The sequence below is a fragment of the Stomoxys calcitrans genome, chromosome 2 (genome assembly GCF_963082655.1).
Source record: "Stomoxys calcitrans chromosome 2, idStoCalc2.1, whole genome shotgun sequence".
NCBI lineage: Eukaryota > Metazoa > Arthropoda > Insecta > Diptera > Muscidae > Stomoxys > Stomoxys calcitrans.
This window is the reverse complement of record NC_081553.1, coordinates 131,452,007-131,477,243: the sequence shown is the minus strand read 5'-3', so window position 1 is coordinate 131,477,243 and position 25,237 is coordinate 131,452,007. Positions and strand designations below refer to the sequence as shown.

Genomic DNA, 25,237 nt, shown 5'->3' with positions numbered 1-25,237 from the left:
CAGCTGTATATGAAATTATTGCCAATTCAGCAAGAACATCGTTCAGTACTAGTGGCCACCCAATCGATTTCTTCCTTTGAAGCCATTTATAATTCATGCAAATTTTGTACGAATACTTACTCTCCGTATGGACAACTTGGCCAGATGAGTGCTTGCCACCGCTACTACTGCTGCCACCCGACGAAGCTCCAGATAGAGAGGCAAATTTACTGAAAGGACTTCCGTGACCACCTCCGCCACCACCATGACCGCTGGGAATGGGATGCAGCTTAGATTGTGCCGAATTAATAATGTATTTGCCCACGTCTGTGACTTTGTCGCCGGACGCCGCTACCAAATTGCCACTGGCACTAAGAGCATAACCACTGCCCTTAATCAATTGACCCTTAAGAGCTGTTACGCCACCAGTAATTGCCTTAACCGCCTGGAATATGGTGTTTAGCACACTTTTCTTCAATGACCAAGGATCGAACTCTGCATGACCGCCGTATGACTGAAAAAAAAAAAAACCAAAATGAATTAACACCCTATACTCAGGCAATATTTGCATACGGTAATCCATGTGTGGCAAACACTTACATGATGAGGGTCTCCATGGGGTTTATAACTATGCCCCCCTCCGCCGCTACTGCCACCCGAACTGCTGGAAGCTATGGAGGCTGAAGCATGACCCAGGCTGGACAATAGACTGGATTTCAAATGCACCGCATAATCAAGACCGCCTGAACGTTTTTGCAGCTGTGAATCTTTTGCACTGGCTGCTTCATCCGTGTCCACTGCAACATCGTCCAGAGCTGAGGACTTTTCTTCGGCGGCAGGATATGTGTGCGTTAATAAAGGCAGTGCCAACGTCAGCAACAGTAGTTGCAGATACTGCAACGAAGAAACAAATAAAAAATGAATTTGAGTAAAAAAGTGTACACCAGCGTTTGTGAGTCGTTATGTCAGTTAATGTCTAACGTAGTGACTGTCTTTGGAATGGTGAGTTGCGTTGACAAAGTGCTGTGGTAAAATTTGCCTCAGTCACGTAGAGAGCATTATGAGCGCTACTCGTTGGAAAGTCGTTGGGAAATATTTTCAAGTGTTACTTTTGCATTAATTGCAGAGAGTGTGTGGGTGCGTATAGCATATGGGATGTATGCCAAGTGTTCAGCAAAATGTTGGTTTAAGAGGTACGTGAAATATAACAGAATCTTATTGTTTTAGAAAATAATTTTCTACTAACAAAACAATTAATTTCTAAACTAAATAATTTTTTAATTTTTCTGAAATTTCGTATACGTTTGAACTTTATGTTGGTGTAATCCAATAGGCAGATTTATCAGTAGGGCAAAAAATATGTATATCTATATTTTGAAAATCTATCTCTTGAGTAAATAACTAAATAAAACAAGTAAGAACGTGCTAAGTTCGGCCGGGACGATTCTTATATACCCTCCACCATGGATCGTATTTGTCGAGTTCTATGCGCGGTATTTCTTTTTAGGCAAAAAAAGAATATTGAATAAGAACTGCAATGCTATTGGAGCTATATCAAGTTATAGTTCGATTCGGACCATAAATGAATGCTGAACATTGCAGAAGTCATTGTGTAATATTTCAGTTCATTCAAATAAGAATTGCGCCTTGTAGGGGCTCAAGAAGTAAAATCGGGAGATAGGTTTATATGGGAGCTGTATCAAGCTATTGATCGATTCAGACCATATTAGACACGTATGTTGAAGGTCATGAGAAAAGCCGTTGTACAAAATTTCTGCCAAATCGGATAAGAATTGCGCCCTCTAGAGGCTTAAGATGTCAAGATCCCAGATCGGTTTATATGGCAGCTATATCAGGTTATGTATCGATTTACGCCATACTTAGCACAGTTATGGGAAGTCATAACAAAACACCTCATGCAAAATTTCAGCCAAATCGGATAAGAATTGCGCGCTCTATTGGCTCAATAAGTCAAGTTCGAAAATCGGTTTATACCACATTATGAACCGATTTGAATCGTACTTAACACAGTTGTTGGAAGTGATACCAAAACACTACGTGCAAAATTTCAGTCAAATCGGACGAATTACGCCCTCTAGAGGATCAAGAAGTCAAGACCCAAGATCGGTTTATATGGCAGCTATATCAAAACATGAACCGATATCGACCTACACTAATAATAAGTATTTGTGCAAAATTTCAAGTGGCTAGCTTTACTCCTTCGAAAGTTAGCGAGCTTTCGACAGACAGACGGACGGACGGACATGGCTAGATCGACTTAAAATGACCACATTATTGTCCATTAGTCCATTCAATGTCTCATAATCTACCCCACATGAGCAACAAACACAGTAAACACTGGCAGCACCTATTTACATAAGTGCGTGCACCCGTTGTCCAATGTGACCAGCAATAAAGCCGGAAGCCATTCTGACATACTTCCTGCTTTCTCTCAGTAAAATAAACGACTTCTCAACATCCCGATCTACCCATAGGGTTTCGTCGTTCTACAAACCATTTCACTGTCCCACAGCGCGTTCAAAGCCCCCACTCTTTACTCCTCGCCCGAATGTTTCGTATTCAACAAGCTAACTGATGACTGTCCTTTGCCCCGATCCCTACCAATTCATCTGCCTTTCGGCCCCTTACTACACTGTGGCCAATTACCGAAACGATGGCGATCGTGCCATCCCCAGAGGAGGCGTTAATCTCCTTCTTACACTCTTAGACTATTCGTGACCTTACCGTCCTGGTCGTTATTGCTCTGATGACCAGTTAACTGTAGGTAAAGATGTTCACACACGACGTCCTCGCGTTAGCACCACACTACCTCACGCATTCCGTGATAGCCCGGATCTTCGCCTGCAGGATCATATTATGGCCAGGCAGTCTAAAATAGATCTAAGTCCCAGGGTTCTCAATGTAGAACCACAGACCCACATTGACCTCCAGCTATGATCCATCTATATAGCATTATCTTCCAAATGGCAATACCAGGGTTCCGTCAATCCAAGACTGTGCCACTGGCAGCAGTACCTCCCAAATGCAACCATCGAATTAATTAATAGGAAAAAATATGACACATCGGAAGCAATTGTAAACACCAAAAAGACATAAGATAACTAAAGATTTTGTCCTTGTTGATAGAGTTTTGGTAATGATTGTGAGCCAAAGAAGTGGACCTTCAAAATAACGATGCTCTCCTAAAATATAAGTTGCTTTAAACTAACAGACTTCAGACTCGCATTTATATCGCTGTCTGATTCTCCGTCCGCCCGTTTGTCTGTCGAAGCACGCTAACTTTCGAAGGAGTAAAGCTAGCCGCTTGAAACACAAATATTTCTTATTGGTGTCGGTTGAGATTGTAAATGGGCCAAATCGGTCCATGTTTTGATATAGCTGCCATATAAACCGATCTTGGGTCTTGATTTCTTGAGCCTCTAGAGGGCGCAATTCTCGTCCGATTTGGCTGAAATTTTGCACGTAGTGTTTTGGTAACACTTCCAACAACTATGCTAGGTATGATTCAAATCGGTTCATAATCTGGTATAGCTGCCATATAAACCGATCTTGGATCTTGACTTCTTAAGCCGCTGGGGGGCGTAATTCTCATCGGATATGGCTGAAATTTTGCATGAGGTGTTTTGTTATGACTTCCCATAACTGTGCTAAGTATGGCGCAAATCGGTACATAACCTGATATAGCTGCCATGTAAACCGATTTGGGATCTTGATTTCTTGAGCCTCTCGAGGGCGCAATTCTTATCCGATTTGGCAGAAATTTTGTACAACGGTTTCTCTCATGACCTTCAATATACGTGTCTAATATGGTCTGAATCGATCAATAGCTTGATACAGCTCCCATATAAACATATCTCCCGATTTTGCTTCTTGAGGCCCTACAAGGCGCAATTTTTATTTGAATGAACTGAAATATTACACAATGACTTCTACAATGTTCAGCATTCATTTATGGTCCGAATCGGACTATAACTTGATATAGCTCCAATAGCATTGCAGTTCTTATTCAATATTCTTTTTTTTGCCTAAAAAGAGATACCGCGCATAGAACTCGACAAATGTGATTAATGGTGGAGGGTATATAAAATTCGGCCCGGCCGAACTTAGAACTCGCCTACTTGTTGGACATAAGCTTAGAGCCATAATTATGTAAAGCAGAAATCTATGGTATTTCTGTTCGGGTGGGTCAAATTGAGGGTCATTAGAACCCACCAAGTGAATATCGAAATCTACGACTACTACTAAAAAAATTTGCCCAAGAAACAATAGGAATAACAAGTAAAAGCGTGCTAAGTTCGGCCGGGCCGAATCTTATATACCCTCCACCATGGATCGCATTTGTCGAGTTCTTTTCCCGGCATCTCTTCTTAGGCAAAAAAGGATATAAGAAAAGAGTTGCTCTGCTATTAAAACGATATCAAGATATGGTCCGGTTCGGACCACAATTAAATTATATGTTGGAGACCTGTGTAAAATTTCAGCCAATTCGTAAGAAGAATTGGGGCTCACGAAGTAAAATAGAGAGAACGATTTATATGGGATCTGTATCGGGCTATAGAACGATTCAGACCATTATAAACACGTTTGTTTAATGTCATGAGAGGATCCGTCGTACAAAATTTCAGGCATATCGGATAATAATTGCGACCTCTAGGGGTCAAGAAGTCAATATCCCAGATCGGTTTATATGGCAGCTATATCGGGTTATGAACCGATTTGAACCTTATTTGACACAGTTGTTGAAAGTAAAAATAAAGTACGTCATGCAAAATTTCAGCCTAATCGGATAGGAATTGCGCCCTCTAAAAGCTCAAGAAGTCAAATCCCCAGATCTGTTTATATGACAGCTATATCAGGTTATGGACCGATTTCAACCATACTTGGCACAGTTGTTGGATATCATAACGAAATACTTCGTGCAAAAATTCATTCAAATCGGATAAGAATTGTGCCCTCTAGAGGCTCAAGAAATCAAGACCCAAGATCGGTTTATATGGCAGCTATATCAGGTTATGGACCGATTTGAACCATACTTGGCACAGTTGTTGGATATAATAACAAAACACGACGTGCAAAATTTCATTCAAATCGGGTAAGAATTGCGCACGCTAGAGGCTCAAGAAGTCAAGACCCAAGATCGGTTTATATGGCAGCTATATCAGGTTATGGGCCGATTTGAACCATACTTGGCACAGTTGTTGGATATCATAACAAAACACGTCGTGCACAATTTCATTCTGATCGGATAAGAATTGTGCACGCTAGAGGCTCAAGAAGTCAAGACCCAAGATCGGTTTATATGGCAGCTATATCAGGTTATGAACCGATTTGAACCATACTTGGCACAGTTGTTGGATATCATAACAAACACGTCGTGCAAAATTTCATTCCTATCGGATAAGAATTGCGCACTCTAGAGGCTCAAGAAGTCAAGACCCAAGATCGGTTTATATGGCAGCTATATCAGGTTATGGACCGATTTGAACAATACTTGGCACAGTTGTTGGATATAATAACAAAACACGACGTGCAAAATTTCATTCTGATCGGGTAAGAATTGCGCACGCTAGAGGCTCAAGAAGCCAAGACCCAAGATCGGTTTATATGGCAGCTATATCAGGTTATGGACCGATTTGAACTATACTTGGCGCAGTTGTTGGATATCATAACAAAACACGTCGTGCAAAAATTCATTCCAATCGGATAAGAATTGCGCACTCTAGAGGCTCAAGAAGTCAAGACCCAAGATCGGTTTATATGGCAGCTATATCAAAACATGGACCGATATGACCCATTTACAATACCAACCGACCTACACTAATAAGAAGTATTTGTGCAAAATTTCAAGCGGCTAGCTTTACTCCTTCGGAAGTTAGCGTGCTTTCGACAGACAGACGGACGGACGGACAGACGGACGGACATGGCTAGATCGACATAAAATTTCACGACGATCAAGAATATATATACTTTATGGGGTCTTAGACGAATATTTCGAGTAGTTACAAACAGAATGACGAAATTAGTATACCCCCCATCTTATGGTGGAGGGTATAAAAATACAATCAATCTTCCGGGTTTTAGCTACAATGTCCGACAGCAGCTAATTTATCTTCTACGCGCAGACGAAACGGCTGAACGATCCTTCAAGGTAGAGGTCGCATTTCTTCAATCCCAATCATCTCGATATTTTCCACTTATCACTTTTTTGGCCTAAAAGAAAACGCTATGAACTTTGTTTAAAATTGGTTCAGATTTGCAAATACGTGGTTTGCCTTTTATATTTCGGGATTAGAGAACACAAAAACAAATATTTGGCATCGAAAAACGCTTTATTGTTTTTCAAAATATTCCCCATTGAGATCTACATATATACTTTTTCATGTGTTTGAACCAATTGACGTAGCACTTATGCCACTCAGATTCAAGCATCTCCAAAACATGCATTCTGAACGCATCAACCGCTTCTTCAGTTGTCGAAATATGTCGACCTCTCATTTTAGTTTTTACTTACGGGAATAAAAGGAAGTCATTCGGTGCCAAGTCAGGACTATACGGTGGATAACTCATCAAATCGATGTTTTGAGTGCTCAAAAATGCAGTTGTTTCGTATTTTTGCCGCATTTCTTTCGACCAATCGACACGAGCTTTTTTTGATCGCGTGACAAATTGTGTGGGATTCAACCCGAACAAATTTTTTTTAACGGTCAAATGTTCATGTATGCTAGTCCCACTAATGCTTAAGGTTGTCTCAATCTCATGATGGGCCACATGCCAATCTTGCAATATTAGTTGGTGCACAGCATCAATGGTTTCTGGAACAACAACTGATTTTGGACGACCTTTACAAAATTTATCTTGTTGTGAACTACGACCTCGGTTGAATTCACCATACTATCGATAAACACTGGTCCTTGATGGAGCTTCATCGTCAAAAATTGAATTATGTTCATCGATACACTGTTGTTGAGTTAATCCACGTCGACAGTTGTAAAAAATATTTGCCCGAAAATGTTCACGATTTAATTCCATTTTTTTGGGCGAGATCAATTATTTAAATTACGGTAAACAACACAAAAAGCGCTCGTATGTCAAAACGTTCTGAGTACGTTTAACTTCAAAAATGTCAAGTTTTCCGATAGAGTTGTCAATTTGCAGATTGCAACACAAGGGTTGTCCAATCTCGAAATATATAAGATATAAATTCGCCACATTTACACATATATGGACGAAGTGGCCTTGGATTCACACAAAATTTGGTAAGATATTTGGTATTACCCATCTGAAAGCTTTTGATAAAATTCATAAAAATTGGTTCAAATTTGAATATAGCTCCCATCAGGGACGTAGCCAGAATTTTATTTTTACAAATTCAAAAAATTGCCTAAATTTTTCTGTGAAATTGGTAAAGATACCTCAAATTTTTGATTGAAAATTATGGTCGCTTCTGTGTGCGGTGGGTGACATTTGGTCATAAAGGTGGAGCTAAATTGTGTATACCCTTCACCATGGATCGCATATGTCGAGTTCTTTGCCCGGTATCTTTTAATAGGCAAAATAATTATCATAGATAAGATTTCCTATACTATTGGAGCTATATCAGGTTATAGGCCGTTTCAGCCAAATCAGATAGGAACTGCGCTCTATATGGGCGGAAGATGTGAAATTGGGAGATCAGTTTATATGGGAGCTATTTCTGGTTTTGGGCCGATTGAGACAATACTTGGAACGTCTCTTGATAGTGCAAAATTTCAGCTAAGAATTGAGCTCTGTAGAAGATTCAGAAGAATAATTGCACTCTGTAGAAGATCCAGAAGTATAAAAGTATAATTGGGAGATCGGTTTATATGGGAGCTTTATTTAAACATAAACCGATTTAGCCCGTTTACAATCCCAACCGACCTACATTAATAAGAAGCATATTTGCAAAATTTCAAGCGACTAGCTTTACTTCTTTCAAACTTATTGTGCTTTCTTCGGCAGATGGACGGGAGGTCATGGCTAGATCGACTTAAAATGGGTCTTGGGCGAAAGTACAGTTTTTTTTATCAGAGTATTTCAATACGAAATAATTGCTAGTTATCTAAATTGATTTTAAACCCCAACCCATAGAAGATCATATTTCCACATTGCACTAGCATTGCATATACAATGCATATCAGATTCATGGAACTAAATAGCAATGTTTACGATCACTTCTATTTAATATAATTTCAATTATAAATATATTTTAATTGATAACTAGTGTTTACGTAAAATAGGGTTACCCCACAAAAAGTTTTTATCCTATTCATATGTGGTTCCCATAATGGGTATACTTCTTGCAGCAAAGCTGTGATGCAAGTCTATATGGCTGCGTTAATGCATGCAACCGACCTCATATGTGTGTAGCTTGACTGCAATTAAATTATGACAATTATTTTTTCTGAATCGCATTAATGTGCGTTACACAATTGAAAATTGACATGTTAAAAACACTTTAGACATTTTTTTAATGGGTGCTTTTTGAGTCTAATGGCTGGGAATGGTAAACAAATATGCACATATGTGCGATAATGCCGAGCGAGATGTTCGCACATGTCGTACAATCAAGCCCTAATTACTTAAGAATGCGTTAATAACTCCAAGCAGTAAAAAAAACAAGACAAAAATGCAAGGCAAATTGGTAATGCTATACAACGAAAATATTAATTAGCGAGTGACAGATTAGAAGGAATAGGTTGGGACTGTTCTTTGACTGCTTTCATTGGTGGAATCACACTGTACTAACGCTTGCTAAAAAAACTATTTCGCAAGCACATTTCCTTAAAATCCCTTCACTGCGGGAATGTTTTATCTGAAACGTTCTCCCCCTAGAGACACTTGACGGTCTTTAAAAATATAAAAAAAGGAACAAGCAGTTTATTACATATAAAATCAATTGTTTGTTTCTTTACCCTTTTAGTAGCATTATACTAATATTCTTGCCGTTTAACTTCTTGACTTCTTGAGCCCATGGAAGCCACAATTGTTGTCCGTTTTGGCTGAAATTTTAGACATAATGACTTCCAACAACTGTGCCAAGTACAGTTCAAATTGGTCAAGAACATGATATAGCTCCCATACAAACCGATCTCCCGATATGACTTCTAGAGCCCTTACTAGCTGCGATTTTTATCCGATTTGGCTGAAATTTGACATATAGTGTTCTGTTATGACTCTCAACAACTGCGCCAAGTACGGTCCAATTCGATCTATAACTAGATATAGCTACCATATTTAAGCAGAATCCATGGTGGTGGGTTCCCAAGATTCGACTCGGTCGAACTTAGCGCTCTTTTACTTATCATTGCTAAAATACTACAAATAATGAAAAATCTTAAATTTTTGGCAAACTTGTGTTTGTTGGAGGGTACATATGTACCTTCTCTATGATATATCAGTTCTATGGCGTATTAATTGAGGATTCTGGGGCTCAAGAATTAAAATCGATGGACCAATTTATATGGGAGCTATATGTGTGTCATGTTCGGTCCAAATCGGACAATAATCTGATATAACTCCCATATAAACTTATCTCCCGATTTGACTTCTTGAGCTCATGGATGCCTCAATTTTCATCCGATTTGGCTGACATTTTGTTATGACTACCAACAACTGTGCCAAGTACGGTTCAAATCGGTCAAGAACATGATGTAGCTCCCATATAAACCGCTCTTACGATTTGACTTTTTGAGCCCTTACCATCCGCGATGTTTATCCGATTAGGCTGAAATTTTGCATATAGTGTTCTGTTATGACTCTCAACAACTGCGCCAAATACGGTCCGATTCGGTCTATAACTAGATATTGCTCCCAGATTTTAGCAAAATCCATGGTTCCCAAGATTCGGCCCGGCCGAACTTAGCACGCTTTCACTTGTCATTTGCTAAAATACTACAAATAATGAAAATTTTAAATTTTTTGCCAACTGTGTTTGTTGGAGGGTACATATGTACCTTCTATATGATATTTCAGTCGTATGGCGTAGAAATTGAGGATTCTGGGGGCTCAAGAATTAAAATAGATGGACCACTTTATATGGGAGCTATATCTAAATATCATAACGATCAAGAAAATAATGTATTCTTGTCATATTATACTTTAAAGAAACGCAGCTCAATATAAAACTTAATGCAAAGAAAAATTAAGGATGGTGGTCATTCTGTTTGTAATACATCAAAATGAATGCTTGAAATAAAAACTTTCTATTAGAGACCACCGTGGCGCAGAGGTATGTTATCCGCCTGTGAAGCTGAGCGCCTGGGTTCAAATCTCGGCGTGAACATCATCAATATTTTCAGCGGTGGTTATCCTCTTACTAAAGCTGGCTACATTTGTAAGGTATGTTAAATGTTAAAACTTTTCTACCAAGTGGTGCATATGCACCACCTTTCCTCAATAAGACTATTTCGATATATGGATGTGATCTTGGACAGGAAACTGATTTGGAAGTGTCATATTCAGGAGCGTACTGAAAAGGCTCACAGATGTTGGGCACTGTGTAGACGGGCGGTAGGCTTGAAATGTGCCCTGAATCCGAGGCTCTACAGGAGCGTGGTTAGAGCAATACTTACTTACGCCTCATTAGTTTGGTGGACTGCTATGGAGAAAAAGTGCAACATAAGGACCATACAACAGGTTCAGAGAACATGTTGTCTTGGTATAGGCGGAACGATATGGACCATACCCACTAGGACACTGGAGACTATTCTAGATATCCTATCCATTGACATACAGATTAAGTGTGAGGTAGCCACTGCGGCTATGAGACTTAAGGCGATGAGAGAATTAATTGGGGATGGGAGGAGCGCATACCATCGCGGTATAATCGAGGCGACAAAAGGAAAACTGAAAGAAAGGGAAGAGGTTTGCGATCGGATACCTGAGATGAACCTTGAGGTCGAGTCGACGCACTGCTGCCATCGGCACAGACCTTGATTCAGGGAACCCCGAATGCGTGGGGTGGTGTGGTGCTAACGCGAGGACATCGAGTGTGAATATCTTTACGGACAGTAAAATTGCCATAAAGCCAATAACAACCAGGACGGTAAGGTCACGAACAGTCTTGCAGTGTAAGAAGGCGATTAACGTCTGCTCTGAGGATGGCAAAATGCGCATCGTTTGGGTACCGGGCCATAACGGAGTAAGGTGAAATGAAGGGGCAGACGAACTGGCGGTGAAGGTCAGAGGACTGCAGTCAATAGACTTGGTTGACCCGATGCCTTTCTCGTCGATGCTGTCCGAGTTAAACACGTGGGCGACGAATGCGCATGCAACCCTGTGGAACAGCGAAAAGGTCGGTAGGACGGCGAAAATTCTATGGGGGGATCCAGATCGTGAGAAGACGAAGCTATTACTGAAAGGAAGTAAGACGGAGGTATCATAACGGGACACATAGGACTACGAACTCACTTATATAGCATCGGTGCGGCGTGTGATTCCATATGTAGGGCATGTGGGAAAGATGATGATACATTGGAACATTTCCTTTGTCATTGCCCGACTTTCGCATCTGAAAGATACCGGCACTTATTTTGGGACACTATACCAGGCATGAACCAACTTAGGGGAGTGGCATGGAAAACTATTAAGAATTTTGTAAGTAGGACAGAATTCCTAACTTCTTCCTTTTCGTGGTAATTTTTTTTTATTTAGAGCGCACAACAAGCCGATTATTGGCTTAGGTGTATGTCCATAGTGACACCCTCTTTTCAACGTAACCTAACCTGTAGTATTGGTGTAGGTCAGTTGAAATTGTAAATGGGCCACATCGGTGCATATGGGGGCTATATCAAGATATAGTCCAATATACCCCGTCTTCGAACCTAATCTGTCAATGAACAAACAAAGAATCTGAGCAAAGTTTTAGCTCATTATCTTTATTTTTAAAGGCTGTAGCGTGATTTCAACGGTCAGACGGACGGACGAACATGGCTAGATCATCTTCGATTTTTACGACGATCAGGAATTTGTGTACTTTATAGGGTCGGAAATGGATATTTCGTTGTGTTGCAAACTTAATGACAAAATGAGTATACCCCTATGCTTCGGCGGTGCGTCTAATGCTAAGCATGCTAAGTTTAGCCGAACAGAATGGATCGCATTTGCCAATTTCTTAGCTGGGTATCTCTTTATAGGCAAACAAAGTATAATGGATAAGAATTGACATGCCATTGGAGCGCTATCAGGTTATCGACCGAGTCAGACAACACTTGCTATGGATGTTTAAGAGCATTGTAGAAGTCATTGTGCGTAATTCATCAATCAGCCAAAACGTATAGGAATTGCGGCCTCTAGGTGCTCAAGAAGTAAACAAGTAAAAGCGTGCTAAGTTCGGCCGGGCCGAATCTTACATACCCTCCACCATGGATCGCATTTGCCGAGTTCTTCTCCCGGCATCTCTTCTTAGGCAAAAAAGGATATAAGAAAAGATTTGCTCTGCTATTATTATATTATTACATGTTGGAGACCTGTGTAAAATGTCAGCCAATTCGAATAAGAGTTGTGCCCTTTGGGGGCTCAAGAAGTAAAATAGAGAGATCGATTTATATGGGAGCTGTATCGGGCTATAGACCGATTCAGATCATAATAAACACGTATGTTGATGGTCATGAGAGGATCAGAAGTACATAATTTCAGGCAAATCGGATAATAATTGCGACCTCTAGAGGCTCAAGAAGTCAAGATCCAGAAGGGTTTATATGGCAGCTATATCAGGTTATGAACCAATTTGAACCATACTAGGCACAGTTGTTGAATATCATAACAAAACACGTCGTGCAAGATTTCATTCCAATCGGATAAGAATTGCGCAATCTAGAGGCTCAAGAAGTCAAGACCCAAGATCGGTTTATATGGCAGCTATATCAGGTTATGGACCGATTTGTACCATACTTGGCAAAGTTTTTGGATATCATAAAACAAAACACGTCGTGCAAAATTTCGTTCCAATCGGATAAGAATTGCGCACTTTAGAGGCTCAAGAAGTCAAGACCCAAGATCGGTTTATATGGCAGCTATATCAGGTTATCATCCGATTTGAACCATACTTGACACAGTTGTTGGATATAATAACAAAACACGTCGTGCAAAATTTCATTCCAATCGGATAAGAATTGCGCACTCTAGAGGCTCAAGAAGTCAAGACTCAAGATCGGTTTATAAGACAGCTTTATCTGGTTATAAACCGATTTGAACCATACTTGGCACAATTGTTGGATATCATAACAAAACACGTAGTGCAAAATTTCATCCCAATCGGATAAGAATTGCGCACTCTAGAGCCTCAAGAAGTCAAGACCCTAGATCGGTTCATATGGCAGCTATATCAAAACATGGACCGATATGGCCCATTTACAATACCAACCGATCTACACTAATAAGAAGTTTTTGTGCAAAATTTCAAGCGGCTAGCTTTACTCCTTCGGAAGTTAGCGTGCTTTCGACAGACAGACGGACGGACGGGCATGGCTAGATCGACATAAAATGTCGCGACGATCAAGGATATATATACTTTATGGGGTCTCAGACGAATATTTCGAGTAGTTACAAACAGAATGACGATATTAGTATACCCCCCATCTTATGGTGGAGGGTATAAAAAGGGAGAACTGGTTAGTTGGGAGCTATATCGTGTTAAAGACGCTTCAGACCATATTTGGCACGTATATTGAATCCCACAGGAGAAGTCGTTTTGCAAAATTTCACACAACGACGACAAGAAGTGAACTCGGAAAATAGGTTTATATGGAAGCTATATCAGATTTTAGACCGATTATGGCCGTATTTTGCACGTATGTTGGAGGTCGTAGACGAAGTCATTGTGATAATTTTCAGCTAAATTCGGGAGTATAATCGGAAGATTGGTTTATGTGGGAGCTATAACAGGGTTTGGACCGATTCGAACCATACTTTGCATATCTGTTTGATGTTATAGAGATCGTATTAGTACAAACCTTCACCCAAATCTGATATGAATTGCGCTCTCTAGAGACTCAAGAAGTTTAATCGGAAAATCAGTTATATGGGAGCTAGATCAAAACGTGGCTCATTTACAATCCCAACCGACCTACACTAATAGGAAGTATTTGTGTAAAATTTCTAGCACCTACACTCATAGCAAAAAGTTAGCTGAAAATAACAAACACATATTAGTAGTTAATTTTGCTGCTATTGTGGCAGTAGTTCTGCTATTACAGCAGTACTACTGCAATTTCAGAGTAGCAGGTTTACTGCTGAAAAGTCTGTTGTTTGCTGAAAATGACTGCTGCTTAATACAAAGGGGATGTTAGAAGAAAAAATAGAACACATATGTGAATGTGTGTCTCAGTGGATGTTTATAATCACCACTGAATCTTTATTTTCCATAACATTTTTTTTTTTAAATTTAGACACAAAAGGCTATGCCAGTCATGTGCTCATTAGTAGAGAAACAATGATAAATTCGAACGTGCTCAGTACATTTCAAAATTTATACCAATGTATGAATCAGGTAGCTTCTTTACAGCAATATTCCACAAATTAAAATCATCTCTTCCAACAAAAAAAAAAAATGTCTAAAGTAATCAAAACAAGTAACAGGCAACCGTAAAAAGTAGCATTAAATTTTTTTTCAGCGGACTTGTGTATTTATGGCAGCAAATTTTGTTAGTTGAAATAGTATAAAGATATGTTTGCTAATACAGCAGCCCTATGTTTGCTGAAATAGCAGTAATGTCTGCTTTCCCATTTTCAGCAGACAAAAACTGCTATTTTAGCAAACATTTTTGCTGTTTTAATAAACAACAAATTTGGTTGAGTGTAGTTTTATTCCTTAGAAATTTAACGTACTTTCGACAGACGGACGGACACACTGATGGACTTGGCTAGAAGGACTCAAAATGTCATGGCGATCAAGAATATATATACTTTATGGTGTCTTAGACCAATTTTTCGATGTCTTACAAAGGGAATGACGGCTCTTCAACGGACTTTCAGATAGGTATAGACAAAGCTGGCTAGGGATTAAATGTACAGTTAGCTACTAGAAGATGAATGCTGAAAGTAAAGAAGACACTACGTTCGTCATAAAAGATCAATTTCGATAAACCCGATAAAGTTGTTTTGATAGTAAAGCAAAGAAATATGGAGATTCCTTGAACCACAGTTAAAGAAATTTGCAAGGGCACTCAGCATATGCTTGGCTCATGCCATAATTTTTATTCTCAAATTTCAAGCATTTGAAAGTGAAATAGATTGAAATGTTACTGAGGCCGGATATACCACTGTTAGAATATAAAGAGGACACATATCTGCTCCCTCATATATAGTCAGATCGGTCTTTACTTGGAAATAAGAACGTTGCTTATGGAGAAGGCTACCAAATTGCTGTGAAGACTAAAAATTTTTGCAATTTAATAACAAGGGCTGAGTAAACTGTCAGCCTGCTATTAAATTTCTAGAGAACATGTTACTGAATTCAAATGCCGAGCTCGTTAGTCTTAAATCTTTTAACGCGATGGCGGTACTGTTCAAAAATTTTTTGGGATACATTTCCAGAGAATTGTATGACACACGAGCATACAAGGCTAGAAACTACATTAAAGATTCCAGAGTTGGAATCAGAAGGTCTGCCCTACTATATTTAAAATAATTCTTCGATGTTAAGTTCGAATGATTACCGATATTCCGATGCAAGGTTTTAAAGGTGAATTTGTTAACCGATTTTGCTGAAATTATACACAGGGAGTTGCGTTAGGCCCCTCGACATTCGCACCGGGTATGGTTAAGATCTGTCTATATTTCGATATAATTTAAGGTCTTGGGCCCATAATAGGCGCATTTGTCGTCAGATAACGCAGCGGAACAGCGAGTTGCTTTAGACCACCCAATTCAATACGGTCCAGATCGATCAAGATTTGAATGAAGGTGCCATTAGACCGAACTTCTGATTTACATTTTTGGGACCGTAACAGTACGATTATTATTCGATTTCGCTGAAATTCGGCACAGTGGGCTGTGTTAGGCTCTTCATCATTCGTGTTCAAGGTATTGGGCCCATAATAGGCGCATTTGTAGCCGATATCGCTTAAATTTGGAACAGCGAGTTGCTTCAGACCACCCAATTCAATACGGCCCAGATCGGTCAAAATTTGGATGTAGCTGCCATTTGACCGATTTCCCGATTAAAGTTCTTAGAACCGTAACAGTACGTTTATTATTCGATTTCGTTGAAATTCGCCACAGTGAGCCCTGTTAAGCTCTTCGATATTCGTGACCTATATAGTTCAGATGGGTCTATATTTGCATATAGGTGCCACATACATATACCGATCTCCAGATTTTAGTGCATTTTTAACCAATGAGTTTGGTACATTAGTTGTGTTAGACCCTTTTATAGTCTTCCTGATTAAGGTGGAGATCAGACTATATTTACATATAGCTGCTATGGTGATAAATTCTTCAACGTGTTATGACGAAAGGTGGTTAATATATATATAATTCTATATATATATATATGTATGTGCAAAGTTCGTCCCGACCAAATTTAATGCCTTTTTACTCGTTTCAATTGTTTTGATTCAATCAAATCTATTGTTACAAGTTATAACATTAAGAAGAGATATAATAACTTATAATAAAATTAAAAAAATAATAAAAATATTTCATTTGATGGTGTTCTTCAGCTTTTAAGAATATTCATTGCATTTTCTAAAATAGTCAATAAACTTAAAATTATCGTATACTATTCTTGTATTTACTATAAGCTAAGCATCTAGTAAATAAATATATAATAAGACTAACAAATTAAACAAGTAAAAGCGTGCTAAGTTCGGCCGGGCCGAATCTTATATACCCTCCACCATGGATCGAATTTGTCGAGTTCTTTTCCCGGCATCTCTTCTTAGGCAAAAAAGGATATATGAAAAGATTTGCTCTGCTATTAGAGCGATATCAAGATATGGTCCGGTTTGGACCACAATTAAACTATATGTTGGAGACCTGTCTAAAATGTCAGCAAATTCGAATAAGAATTGCGCCCTTTGTGGGCTCAAGAAATAAAATTGAGAGATCGATTTATACGGAAGCTGTATCGGGCTATAGACCGATTCAGATCATAATAAACACGTATGTTGATGGTCATGAGAGGATCCGTCGTACAAAATTTCAGGCAAATCGGATATTAATTGCGACCTCTGGAGGCTCAAGAAGTCAAGATCCCAGATCGGTTTATATGACAGCTATATCAGGTTATGAACCGATTTGAACCATATTTGGCACAGTTGTTGGATATCATAACAAAATACTACGTGCCAAAATTCATTCAAATTGGATAAGAATTGCGCTCTCTAGAGGCTCAAGAAGTCAAGACCCAAGATCGGTTTATATGGCAGCTATATCATGTTATGAACCGATTTGAACCATACTTGGCACAGTTGTTGGATATCATAACAAAACACGTCGTGCAAAATTTCATCCCAATCCGATAAGAATTGCGCACTCTAGAGGCTCAAGAAGTCAAGACCCAAGATCGGTTTATATGACAGCTATATCAAAACATGGACCGATATGGCCCATTTACAATACCAACCGACCTACACTAATAAGAAGTATTTGTGCAAAATTTCAAGCGGCTAGCTTTACTCCTTCGGAAGTTAGCGTGCTTTCGACAGACAGACGGACGGACGGACGGACGGACGGACGGACGGACGGACGGACGGACGGACAGACGGACGGACATGGCTAGATCGACATAAAATTTCACGACGATCAAGAATATATATACTTTATGGGGTCTCAGACGAATATTTCGAGTAGTTACAATCAGAAAGACGAAATTAGTATACCCCCCATCTTATGGTGGAGGGTATAAAAACAAATATGTGTCCACTCCCCAGGTTATACAATATATATTCGTGAAAATTTATTTATCATTTTTGAATAGTAATGCGAGTGTTAACCACAACAATAATTAAAAATATGCAATTACAAAAATATACAAAATTTCAAGTTTTTGCATGACCAAATGAAATCAAAATTGGCATACATCAATATCTGTCATGCTAAAAATGTCTAAGATTTCCGCCCATTTACCAAAAAGCATTTTAAATGACTTTATAAACACGTAAGTTATGATTTACCATTGCATTTGAGGAGTAACTCAAATAGTTAAAGGCATGAGTGCATCCGAGTTGAAGTTATTTCATAAAAAAATCCCAATGACGAGTATTTAAAATTTATGGTTCAACAATTGCTAGACTCAAGCGGAGCATTTAATTGAACATTTATCGCATCTGACCCTATTGTAATGCAAATGCCATTATTTGTTAAAAATAATATAAAAAAAAATTCAAATACATTGTTTATCATTTTTGTTCGTTTATGAAGAGTAAAATGTAGTTGGTGTGGTCAACTTAAAAAAAAAAAACAGAAAAACCCAAAACATTTCCCAAGTTTCCCTTGAGTGGGCGTAGCACCATGTCACGGGCAAGATGGAAATTTCCGATGATATAATTATTGAGTCAAAATCATATCATTTTGTTCAAAACAATCTTCATAGCATTTGATTTATGCAATAATTTATTGATGTTCCACTTCTGTCACAGACGTGAATATGAAAGCTCCACTATGATTTCATTCATTATTCATTCGTAATTAAATTATCACTTTTGCTTCGCCAGACAGACCAAAGCAAAAAGTCACAGTGGAGAGCCCTTCTGCTCGATTACAGCAGCAAGCAAAATGGAATGTGTTGAACCTTCTTCAATGGCAAAATGAAAATTTATTGCAGTCCTTAGGATTGGAGATTTCATTGGGTATTCAATGCACAAAGAACCATGTAAGAGTGTTAGAAAAATTGTAAAATGATTGCTAATAAATTTTTCATAAATATGGAAATATTTTCAACCTTTTGCCATTGTCAAAGGTTTGCATGAAAAAGAGACACTTTAAGTCTCAGAGAAAACTAAAACTCATGTTGAAATTTGATTTTTGAAAATAAGAAATTTTTAGATATACTTTAACATTTGTTGGTTTTCTATTGCCCAGTCAGCGAGTTTTACACAAAAATAACTTCTAACAGTGGAAACTTCTGACAGTGGAAACTTCTGACAAGTGAAAAGTTTAATATTTAATCAGATAGTTGGTTTTTATTCTTTTGACCTTTTTATTGTATAAAAAATTTAATGCAAATAATCAAGCTCGAGTTCTTTTGTGTTTAATTAATCTCCGTTTATTTCTATTCCATTAAATGACATATTCATGGTTAGTTTTCTACAAAGAAAAATCGAACTACAGCTTTAAATTTAGCTTATTATACTGGAAAGATGTCTTGGTGTAAATGAATTTTAAATGATATTTTTATTATTTGTGTTGATTCCAGTAGGAGATATTTGCAGTACAATATTTTTTGGTAAACAAACAGAAAATCTCTTCGACTTCTCAAAATGCAAAGCTGAAACAACTTGATAACACATTTTTGTTACCCCTGTACCTATGTACATACAAGCAAAAAATGCGCTCTCTACGCAATTTTACTGAAACTTCAGATTTTGCAAACATCTTTCCCCAGTATGTGCATTTTGGGAATTATCATCAAGAATCAAATGGTTTAAAATACTGAAATTTAGAACGATATCTTTATTAGTTTTGATTTTATGATAGTCTCGATTTGAATTTTGGTTTTCAAAATGGTGTACATTTTGGGCTAATTTTGTGTTTTACTTAAATAGTCCGGCCAAAATTTAAAATTTTTATTTTTATACCCTCCACCATAGGATGGAGATATACTAATTTCGTCATTCTGTTTGTAACACCTCAAAATAAAGTATATATATTCTTGATCGTCATGGCATTTTAAGTCGATCTAGCCATGTTCATCCATCTGTCTGTCGAAAGCACGCTAACTTTCGAAGCGTAGGTCGGTTAGGATTGTAAATGGACCATATCGGTCCATGTTATGATATAGCTGCCACATAAACCGATCTTGGGTCGGGATTTCTTCAGCTTTTAGAGGGCACTATTCTTATCGGATTTGGATGTAATTTTCCACAAGGTGTTTGGGTATTACTTCCAAATCAGTACATAATCTGATATAGCTGACATATAAATCGATCTGGGATCTTGACTTGTTGAGCCTCTAGAGGGCACAATTCTCGTCTGATTTGGAGGAAATTTTGTACAACGGCTTCTCCCATGATCTTCAACATACGTGTCCAACATGGTCTGAATTGATCTATAGCTTGATGCGATCTCCCGATTTTGCTTCTTGATCCTCTACAAGGTGCAATTCTTATTTGAATGGACTGAAATATTACACAAAGACTTCCACCATGTTCAGCATTCAATTCATTTTTCGTCCGAATCGGACTTTAACTTGATGTAGCTCCAATAGCATAACAGTTCTTACTCATTATTCTTTGTTTGCGTGAAAATATATACCGCGCAAAGAATTCGATAAATGCGATCAATGTGGAGGGTATATGAGATTCGGCCTGGCCGAACTTAGCACGTTCTTACTTGTTTTAGGTTTTTTTGTAAAGCAAGTCTTGACCTTTCCAAAAAGAAATATTTTGTACATGAAATATTTCAAAATATGGGCAAAAATGTCTGTCCAATATGGACACTTCGCCTGTTTTCCAATACATTCTCAACAAATCACGCATTCTGATAACCTGAAATAATTGAAAATCAGTCTGTCATTTTTGAAAGAATTGAGATATATTTACGAAATATTAAATGTATAGAGCGGAGGTGTTTAGTAGACGATATATAAAATTTCAGGGTCTTAGTGGTCCGGGGCACCTTGGTGGGCCTTCAAAGTTGGTAACCTCAGTCCCCGTTCACTGCAATGCTATGACTAGTATTTTTTCCTGAGCAATATATCTGAAAACAAACTCCAATTCCAAACGTTGGATACCCACCACCTCGGATTTATAATTGGTGATTTTTAGCTATTATTTTTTGGCAACACTGGTTTAAACACATCACGCACGGTTTGCAAATTATTGAATTTTATTATCAAAATGCGCTCTCTGTTAAGAAAGTTCATCGCGCGCTTCATCCATTGAGCGAGGAAGCTAATTTTTGGCTCAATGGGTACGTAAATAAGCAGAATTGTCGATTTTGGAGTGAAGATCAGCCAGAAGTATTACAAGAGCTACCAATTGATCCAGTAAAAGTAACAGTTTGGTGCGGTTTATGGGCTGGTGGCATCATTGGACCATACTTCTTCAAAAATGATGCGAATCGTAACGTAACTGTGAATGATGAGCGCTATCGTGAGATGATAACCAACTTTTTTTGCCCAAAATCCAAGAGCTTGACTTGTATCGCATGTGGTTTCAACAAGACGGTGTCACATACCACACATCACGCGTAACAATGGACTTATTGAAAAGCGAGATCAGTGAACATTTTATTTCACGTTAGGGACCGGTCAATTGATCGCCTAGATCGTGCGATTTGACGCTTTTGGATTATTTTTTGTGGGGCTATGTTAAAGCTTATTTCTATACAGACAAGCCCGCTTCAATTTACGCATTGGAAGACAACATTGTAGCATTGTTGGAAAAAGTATGCCAAAATTGGACTAAGCGGATGGACCATTTGAGGCGCAGTCACGATCAACATTTACATGAAATAATCTTCAAACATTAAATTATATGGACCGTACTATCGATTCAATTAAAGATGTCATGCATTTTTCTGAATTTCATGTGTTTGTTTTTGAAAAACTTTTCTATAGCTTTTAAACAATCACCCTTTACAAACCTTTCGTCATAGTATAGTGAAAAATGCGTTATTTACGATCCCATAGCAGCTATATCTAAATAAAGTCTGATCTCCACCATTTTCAAGAAGGCTATGTAAGGGTCTAACACAACCCATTGTACCATATTAATCGGTACCTTTTTGGGCCTAAGAACTTATGAAGATCGGTATTTGTATATGGCAGCTATATTCGAATATAGACTGATCTGAACCATATAAAACACGAATGTCGAGGAGCTTAGCACAACGCATTGTATCAAATTTCAGCGAAATTGAGTAATAAACGTGCTTTTATTGTCCCAAGAACTCAAATCGGGAGATCGGTGCATATGGCAGCTATATCCAAATATAGCCAGACCTTCATCACTTTTGACCAACGGTTAACACATTCACCTTTTATGGCCCTAAAACCTTAAATCGGAAGATCGGTGTATATGGCGCCTGGATCGATCTGTGCCGAATGAAACAAGGACACAAAATGCACCTTTTATAGACCAAGACACTTAATCGAGAGATCGGTCTATATGACAGCTATATCCAAATCTGGACCGATCTGAGCCGTATTGAACAGGGATATTGAGGAACCGAACACAACTCGCTCTACCAAATTTCTGCGAAATTGGACAATAAGTAGGCCTTTTATGGGCCGAAGTCCTTAAATCGAGAGATCGGTCTATGTGACAGCTATATCCAAACCTGGACCGATCTGTGCCAAATAAAACAAGGATGTCGAGAGACCTAACAAAACTTACTGTCCCAAATTTCAGCGATCAGATCGGTATATATGGGGGTTATATCAAGATGAAGTCCATTATAGCCCTTTTTCGAATTAAACCCGCCTATGGACAATCGAATAATTATTAATATACATAAAAAGTTTTAATATTCATTTGTCATGAGCCAAACTTAATGCTGCCACTGAGACCTAAGTTGGGAGTAAAATAATCTCAAAGCCTATGCAAATTTTCCCCTGAATATTCCATCAAGGTACAGAGAGCAAACTTCTGACATATCAATGAGTGCTGTACTTTTCTTTAACCAAACAAAGTATGGAGATGCATTGACATTGCAAATATTCCAAATCTATTTTATCATATTGCTGCACAACTTGGAGTCTGAATTAAACGACAACGCGCAAAATCCAAGTTTTTAAAATTACTGCCTACGACGAATACTGCGAATTTTCCAAACCTAATATCGAATAGAGATTTGCAACTACACCCATAGAAAAAATCAAACACAGGATCGACAAAGTGACAACATTTGATCATAAAGGTGAATCAACACACACATGTTATTAGGTTAGGCAGACTCACTTAGACGTTTTCGTCCATTGTGATACCACAGGAACAGAAGAAGGAAGATGCCTTCTAGTTCCTACCGTTGAACCATCTAGATCGCCTAAAAAGCCCAACAACTTGCAAAGGTTCACATCTGCTATATCAGACAGGTTCTCAAAGAAATGAGAACCTAAAGTGGAACTTCTTCTAACTGCTAGTGCGGGACACACACACAGAATGTGTTCTACATTCTCTTCTTCTTCGATTCCTCACAGCTTCTGCAAAAGTCGTTGCTGGCAACCTTCAGTCCGTCAGCAGGTTTTCTGATTAGACAGTGACTTATCTTGACGGACAAAATGACTGACACGTCTGTTCTTGCCACTGACAGCAAAGCAGTAGACCTCTTCAAGTCTATTAGGCCATATACAATAGTTTTGGAATGCCCACAGCTCCCTCTTTGTATATGCGTCGTGAAAACTTAGCTTACACCCAGAAAAATTAGTCTGCTGATAGCAGCAAACATTGTCTGATGATATTAAATTAAAAATTTCAAACTTTTGAATAAACCCAGTAAAAATTTTTGAACTTCTGCATAACAATTGAGACAAAAATGCCAATTTTAGGAATACATTTTTTGTTTAAGAACATAAATATAATGTAGTAGTTATTTTGTCTGCCGTTATTTAAATTCGACCAAAAATTAGCAAATTGTATAAAATTGTAAAAAGTTTTAAGTTATATGCTTGTAAAATTAAAAAAAAAATACAAGATGGAATATAAAAATTTGTGAAAATAGCAGAAAATGTTTGCTATTTTAGCAACAAATTACTGCTGTCCCATTTTTAGCAGACTTCAGCCCTTTCAGCAAACATTAATGCTGTTTTTTCTAACAAATTTCTATGAGTATACATCTTGCCGTAAGGACAGCGAAGGAGGGGCGCCCGAGAAACACATGGATCCACTGTACCTAGAGCGAAGTGGAATAAACCGATATATTGTGGAAGCAAGCCAAAGATTTGTCTTACATTAGAGTCAGATGGATAGAGCTTGTTGATGCACTTTGTCAATTGGCCTTCTATTTGAAATATGATATGCAAATGCAAATTTGCTCAATCAAAAAGAGGCTCCTTTTTTGGGAGAAGTTTTTACATGGTTTCTATGCGTAGTATACAAAGATAAAAATAATTTTGAAAAACAACAACTTGGGTTGAAAAAACAAGTACGAAAGTTGTTAATTTTCCTGCAACAATTTATGTTGAATCTCAACGAAATATCTGTACACAAATTTGTTGTTGACAGGCACTCTTTGCAAGCAAACATATTACGACAACAACAACAATATAGCCAAGCAAGGCAAAAAAACATCTAACCATCCAACGCATGTGCTCTCCTTCAGGTCGGGGTGTTTTTGTTTTCTTGGTTCGGCTTGCGCTGCTTTGTCTTAATTAATAATTTTTATGCCGCATTTTCTAAAATAAGTTTAATGAAAAAATAATACAATTTTTTTTTGGCCGACCGGGGGATTCGAACCTGGGTTTGAAAATGGGAGTTTTGTGCTCTACATGGTAGTGCGCCTATTTTTACTACTACCTCAACTAAAGAATTTGTTGAAAGTCAACAAAATTTCATTGATTTTGTCTGTCAAGTCTCTTATAGAGAATTACTTACGTACTTCAACAAATAATGTCTTCGATTCAATGCTCAAATTCGTTGAGATTTTAAAGTTACACTTACACATTTGGTAGTTGGTTTTTTCTAAGAGTTATTTTTTTCTGTATGGTACCACACAAATGTCACGAGCATTAGTAGGGGATACCACCACTGACAATTATTTCTTATTTTCTCGCCAAGATTCGAACCTAGGCGCTCAACGTAATAGGCGGACATGCTAACCTATGTGCTACGGTGGCTTCCAATATGCATGTTTCAAATATTCCAATTCTAAATATATAGTAAATGTAATATTAATTATTAATCTGATTAAGGTGAGATAATAATCAATTAATGTGATAATAATATTCAAAACATATAAGGCGGAAAAAGAGGGTTATTTTGAAAGGCTTATTAACAGTCGGTGGCGGCATCATCATTTTGGTTCATCCACATGTTATTAAGTTATAATCATGTTCATGCTCTTTAATGAGGTCTTTTCCCACGAAGACATTAGACATTAAATTTTCTTATCAAAA

The 25,237-nt window shown here is 38.1% G+C and overlaps 1 protein-coding gene across 1 annotated transcript in view; it reads right to left on the bottom strand.

Annotated features, from left to right (window-relative positions):
• LOC106089012 (hornerin) overlaps nt 1-25,237 on the bottom strand; it is a 112,139-nt gene that overhangs the window by 47,502 nt on the left and 39,400 nt on the right. The window contains exons 2-3 of the mRNA XM_059361628.1: nt 574-873; nt 121-493 (exon numbers count right to left, since the gene is read on the bottom strand). Coding sequence (XP_059217611.1) covers nt 121-493; nt 574-873 — 673 coding nt within the window. The remainder of the gene's footprint in view (nt 1-120; nt 494-573; nt 874-25,237) is intronic.